This window comes from Panthera uncia, chromosome E1 (assembly GCF_023721935.1).
Source record: "Panthera uncia isolate 11264 chromosome E1, Puncia_PCG_1.0, whole genome shotgun sequence".
NCBI classification, from domain to species: domain Eukaryota; kingdom Metazoa; phylum Chordata; class Mammalia; order Carnivora; family Felidae; genus Panthera; species Panthera uncia.
In genome coordinates this window covers 4,922,947-4,929,220 of record NC_064814.1, presented here as the reverse complement: position 1 = coordinate 4,929,220, position 6,274 = coordinate 4,922,947, and the positions used below count along the sequence as shown (strand labels likewise).

At 61.0% G+C, this 6,274-nt stretch overlaps 1 protein-coding gene across 2 annotated transcripts in view; it reads right to left on the bottom strand.

The window, feature by feature from the left end:
• Window positions 1-256: 256 nt before the first annotated feature.
• CYGB (cytoglobin) overlaps window positions 257-6,274 on the bottom strand; it is a 13,868-nt gene continuing 7,850 nt past the window's right edge. The window contains exons 2-4 of one of the 2 annotated variants that reach the window (XM_049635644.1): window positions 4,700-4,931; window positions 4,207-4,380; window positions 257-1,797 (exon numbers count right to left, since the gene is read on the bottom strand). In XM_049635644.1, coding sequence (XP_049491601.1) covers window positions 4,213-4,380; window positions 4,700-4,931 — 400 coding nt within the window. In that variant the 3' untranslated portion in view covers window positions 257-1,797; window positions 4,207-4,212. The remainder of the gene's footprint in view (window positions 1,798-4,206; window positions 4,381-4,699; window positions 4,932-6,274) is intronic. The other variant, XM_049635643.1, reaches the window with a different exon arrangement.

The following is a 6,274-nucleotide window of genomic DNA, read 5'->3' as shown; positions in this document are numbered from 1 at the left end:
ATCCGACTTTGGCTCAGGTCATGACATCGCGCTCGTGGGTTTGAGCCCCGCGTCGGGCTCCGTGCTGACAGCTCGGAGCCTGGAGCCTGCTTCGGATTCCCGGATTCCGTCTCCCTGTCTCTCTGCCCCTCCCCCACTCACACTCTGTCTCTCAAAAATAGACAAACGTTACAAAAAAATTAAAACAAGCACAAACACCCTTGCTGGCTCCCTCACCACCCCCGCCCCCAACACAAGCCCCAAAGCCCAGCTTCCAGTCTCCAGCTCTGTGCTCCTGATGAAACGGGTCGGGGCGTCCACTCCCGTGGTGAGCCCCAACTCAGAGGAGCCCCGGCCAGCCTAGGCTGAGGTACAGGAGAGCGGGCCCTTGGGTGGCTCCCAAGAAAAGCCCTGAGCCCTGAACTGAGGAGGGGAGGCAGAGGCCAGGGACAGCTGGCAGGAAAAGACAGAATGAGCAGCACAGACGCGGGAAGAGCGAGTCTGTTTAATGACATGGCTGGGACTGGTTACAAACATCAGAAACTACAAAAGGGCAGACAGTTGACGCATGGCTGCAGGAGGAGGGACGGGAGGGGACACAGGCACAGCAGCCACAGCAGCCAGACACCCTTGAGGATGGTACACGACCAAGGGACACACATGGGGGGGGGGGTTCCCCCACATCTCTGACCCAGATGGGTGGGCAGGACCAACTGCCAGTCAGCAGCCAGGGTGGGGGGAGGTGGGGAGGGAAGTCCCGAGGCCCGCAGAGCCCCGGGATGGGGACATCTGGCCTGTCATCTCTGACAGTAGCATAGAGCCCCTGCTTCTGCTGGGATCCTGAGCAGCAAAGGCAGATGGGGCTGGCATTCGAGGCTTCTTTACCACGGCCCCTCCCCCAGGGCAGGCATCCTGTCCCACACGCTGGCCCCTCTGCTGGCCCTTGCCCATATGGGCTGGAGCAAGTCAGGGAGCCACATCCTTTGGGGGTGGGGGGGCAGGGGGAAGCCAAATCTTTTTAACCTAGAAGTGGGAAGCAGGAATGTGGGGAGCTGGTCAGAGAATGGGCTGGACTTGGCTGGCAAAGCTGGGTCACCCCAACCCTCCCACCCAGGCCCTCGGGTCACCCCAACCGTGCCCACAGGCCTAGATTCTCTCCGACACGGGACCCCCCATCTCTGCCACAACACTCTGTCCTCTGCCCAGAAGCATGACAAGGACCCCTCCCTGCCCCACACGCAGATGGGCAGAACCCAAGCTTCCCAAGTGCCTCTGGGCCCCTGGGCCCCGCAGATACACAGTATAGATATGTATGTATATATATATATATATTTTATATATAGATCGTATATAGAATATATCTGTATATATTGTAGATGTGTGTGTGTGATGCTCTAGATAGGTGACACGGGACCTGCATGCTGGCCGGGCAGACAGAAACGGGGCTGGTTTATTCCCGGAGAGACTCGGACCTGCCCCGGACTCCTGCCAGCTGCTCAGCTGGGTCTCTGACAGAGAGTAGAAAAGCTAAGAAGGGTGGGCCCAACTCTTCGAGGAGGAAGGGTACCCCATCCCCACAGGCCACTGAGCTGGGGTCAGCATCCAGGCAGCCAGCGCCACCTCCTGGCGGCTCCGGTGGGGACCGTGGCCACAGCAGAGGCTGCCTCTTTCTGGGAAGACGAGTCAGGGATTCCTCCAGCTTCCTTGGCACCCAAGGAGGGTCTTCAGAACTCGGCCTTCGGCTCAGGGTGCTGCCTGGGAGGGGGGAGGAGAGAGGGGGGGTCCTATGGCCCCGAAGAGGGCAGCGTGGCCGGAGGGCTGTGAATGAGATAGCAGATGAAGTTGAGAGGTTATGGGGGGAGGGGCATGGAGTGGGACCAAGGGACGCTGGGAGGGGGGCAGCGGGGAGGGATCAGGGGATGGCAAGGCAGGACAGTATCTTCCAAGAGACCCATCACACTGCAGCTTGGAGGCAACCCACTAGACCCCAGTTCTGCTAGGAACCTGCTGTGTGGCCTCAGACAAGTCAGGTCCCCCCGCCACCCGCCCCCCGCCCCCGGCCCCCAGATCTTTCTCTCCACCATGCGAATCACATCTGAAGTAACATCAACTGTGTGAACATGTTTCACACGCTGCAAAGAACCCTTCCAACATCAGCTCTTTTTCTATGAATTCTGAGACCCGTGCCTTCACTCTGGTTGACCCGGCTGGGTACCCTTCCTGCCACACAAAGGCATTCTCTGCCCGAAAAGCCCCTGTGCTGGCCCACCACCGCTTCCCTGATGAGAGTGACTGGATGGAAACCCTGCTAAGACCCTGCTGTGTAACTGCCTCCCACTGTCTCAACCCATTTGAACCTTAGCAGTAGGTTGGGTGTGTAGGCCCCGGGCCCAGGGAGACAGGCCTTCTTGGGGCCCACACCCCCGCCCTCAGGAGACCCGGGTCGGGGGGAGGGGAGAGTGTGCAAAGGGACGAGGGGACAATCGCCTTCATGTCTGGCGGGGGTGGGGGTGGGGAGTGACCTAAATTCGAGATGCCCAAGTCTAGATGGGGGCGGGGCCCCTGTAGCCCTTCGCGGCTCACTCTGCGAGGAGCAGAAATGGGCAGACTGAGATTCTGCTGGTTTCTTCGTGTTTGGGGTTTGGCGAGATGGAAGTCCCAGGGGTCCAGCTGGGGCAAGACAGGGGAGGGGACAGGGCTTCGTGTCGGGAAACGCTGTCCATGTGTTTCTGATTCACTGGGGCGTGCACTGGCCAGCTCTCTCTCCTTCTCCCCCTCCGGTCCCTCTAGGCCCCTGTAAAAAAAGCCCTTTTCTCTAGAAGCAGGAAGTCTTGTCTCCTGGCTGTAAACAAACTCATCTCCGGCGGCAGCAGCGAAGAAGCCAGGCCGGGGAGAGGCGTGGGAGGGCAACCCCCTTCCCCCCAACTGACCCTCCCTGGCCCCTCTGTCTGCTTCCGGCAGCTCTCTAGGCTCTGCCAGCACCCCCTCTGGCAGGTAAAGGTCTCTTGCCTGCTTCCCGTCCACCCTGGGGATCTGGGGCAGATCCCCAGGGCCCAGCTGTGCACATCTGGAGTTGCTGCCTGGCTGTAGCCAGAAGTTCCCGAGCTCCCGAGGTCCCCTCCCTCCCCGGGTGGTGCCGATGTGGGGGGAAGGGAGCAGGAGCACGCTGGGGCCAGTGTGGTCAGCGGCAGGAAAGTCAGGAGGCCTGGCCTCCCAAGGTTGCCCTCCAGGGACCTCCCCCAGAGCTGGGCCCGGAGGCCTGCGAGCAGGAGGTCTAGGAGGTTCCGTAGGCCAGCTTGGAGCCTGGGGAGGAGACGCGCCTTTTCTATGGGAAACTGCTGGGAATGTTTCTCTACAACGCGTGTCCTGAGCTGCTGGCTGACCCCTGCTTCCCATTCCCGCCCACGCTCCTCTCCCTCTTCCCTACTCGAGCTCTGCCTCCTCCGCCCCTCCGTGGAGCTCCCAGAGCCGCCTTGCCCCTTGGGGGCCCAGGCAGGCCGGAGTGTTCCCAGCCACCATGTCTAGGGGCCAGCCCTCCCCTCGTGCTCTGACTCGGCTGGAGTCACTGAGGCTGGCCACCCTCCTCGAGCCCATCCCCAGAACTGGGAACCCGGCCTCCAGGGCCAGCCTAGAAATAAACACCCCCCCCCCCCCGCTCCCACCCCATGGTGTGCGTGGTGGTGATACCCACGCAGGCCCCTCGTGGGCCTGGGCACGTGCACGTGTGTGCACACGTCCTTGTGATTCTCTGGCTCCAGCCCTGTTGAGGCAGAGGCAGCGGGGAGCACTGGTCAGCCTTAGATGAAAAACAGACCCCACGTGGTTGGTACCTAGGGAGGAAGTTGCAGGAGCTGGCCTGGGCTGCCTCTGGGCTCTATGAGCCAGCCTTCCTGCTAGGAACCTCTAGCTGCTGCTAGACCCTCCCTCTCTGCCTTGGGCCGCATTGGTGTTGGGCCCTCTGGGTGCTCTCTGGTTCTAGGCAGCGGGATGGCTCTCCTGGAGGAGGACTTGTCCGAGGCTCACTGCTCTGAGTAGCCTCGAGCAGGCGCCCTGGGCTCAAGCCGGCCCGTGCCTTTCCCATCGTGCCTGTTCTTAAGGGTGCCAGACCCCAGACCCAGCCTCCCGGAAGGGTTCCCGCCCCAGCAGTCAGCTCCAGTGCCCCAGGAGAGATGGGAGGTCAGGGGGCGGGGGAGGACACCGCAGGGAGGCTGCCCGGCCCACCCTCACCCCTCCTCACGTGGTGGCGTTGGGGACCTGCTGTACCCAGCCCACTTCCTTGTAGGCAGCCGTCACATGGCTGTAGATGAGGCCACGCAGCTTGGCCCAGGCTCTCTGTGTCTCTGGTGGGAAGTCATTGGCAAATTCCTCGGCGATCACTTCCAGAATTACCCCAGAGAGGATCTGGGGGCAGAGGGAGGAGCGGGAAGTAGATGCCTGGGCGTCTTGCTCCCCGAAGCTTCCCAGGGCCCGCAGCACCCCTTCTACCCAGCGTCTGGCCGAGGGCATTACTCCCGACACAGCAGCCTGGCAGCTTTGGGGACCAGACACCTTCGAGACCCAGCCCCGGCTGCCCTCCGATCCTGCTGCCCCTCGCTGTCACAGCCACCCCAGGGGAAGAAGCTGGGCTGCCCAGTGGTCACCTCTGCTGCCCCCTCCCCGAGCGTTCCCAGAGCAAAGCAAGGTGGGTGGTTAGAGTGGCCGCACCCACCCAGCCACGTACCTTGAAGTACACGGGCTCCACCTTGTGCTTGAGGGCGTGGGCTTTGCCCACAAGGGCGAGCACAGAGGATACCTTCTCGGGGTCATGTAGGTTCTCCACGACGGTGTTGAGGGCCCCCATGACCCGGCAGGCGTGTTTCCGCAGCTGGGGGCTCCGCTCCATTTCCAGGGGCTCGGTCATGTGCTTGAACTGGCTGAAGTACTGCTTGGCGGACGGGAAGTTCACGAAGAACCTGGCAGGAGGTGGGTGATTGCTGAAGGTGGGGCAGCCCGGCCCCGCCCCGAGGTGGCCAGGATACAGGGGGTGCGGGGTAGGAGAGGCAGGACCAGTCATCGTTTGGCCACCACGGGTGCTGTCTCTCGGACACAGGCCCTCCGTCTGGCCGAGCAGGCTTACATGCAGCCCCCCACCCAGGTCCTGGCCATTTCTGTCGGCCAGACTTGCACAGACCGTCGGCTCTGTCTCTCAGGCCTCTGCCTTCCTCGCTCTGGCCTCCTTTCTAGACCCTACGCGCCCTTCGGTGCCTGCTCCAGTCACAGCAGAGACACTAGGAGCTCTAGTTCTGGGATCTCGGGCCAGTGCGACCCCGGGGCAAGTGACTTCACTTTTCTGGGTCTCAGTTTCCTCATCCGTGCGATGGGCATCGTTGTTCCTAGCTTGTTATGAGGCTGCACGGAGAGACCGCGTGGGGAGCCCTCAGCACAGCAAATGCCAGCCTTTATCACGATAAAGGTAGGGCTTTCTCTGTGAACAAAGCACAACCCAAGTGACTTAGCTCAGGTCACCCGGTCAACGGAGAGAAGCAATGAGACCCAGTCCTCCCGCCTGCGCGCGTCTTGGGGGCAGACCCCAGGTCTTTCTAGCTCTCTCCTCCCCTCCCCAGCTTATCTGAAATTGTCTAACACACTTCATTAGGTCAAACATCACTTTCATTAGGTCGCTCTCCTGCTCAAAAACATTCACCGGCTCCCCATTGTCTACCAGCCAGAGTCAACGTCCTTAATCCGGGATTCCAGTCCTTTAATTTGCGATTAAACCGTCCCAACTCAAGCCATCTTCCTCCAGCCCACGTACTGCTGGTAAAACATTCCTTGAGCGTGCCAGCCTTTCTGTCCACACGGTGGAATGTCTTCCTTACTCTTCCTCTGGTCAGACTTGCCTTCCCAGAGTGCCCAGGCTGTGTCCGGGGGCTACTGCTTTCCCCTCAAGGCCATTAGGGGTTCCCTGACACCTTTTATGGACTCTTTTCCTTTCTGCCTGTTGGATTGGGTCCCACAACCCAACTCTCACACACCCTCTGACCCATCACCTCAGGGCCCAGGGCCCTGTGGCCTGCAGGATGATACTGGAGAGCTGACTGTGGTGGGAGGTCACACACAGGCTCCATCGGAACTTCCCACAACGGGATGGAATGTCTTGGGCCTGTTTTGTCAGGTTGTTTCACACCCCTGGGGTATCTCCCCCCTTTGCGATCAGAGAAAGCCGATAATTTGCCAAATCAGCCCTTTGGCCAAAGAGCCCAGAACAGATGCAGGAAGAAAGGCATCTGGCCCAGGCCATCCCTCCAGGCGACAA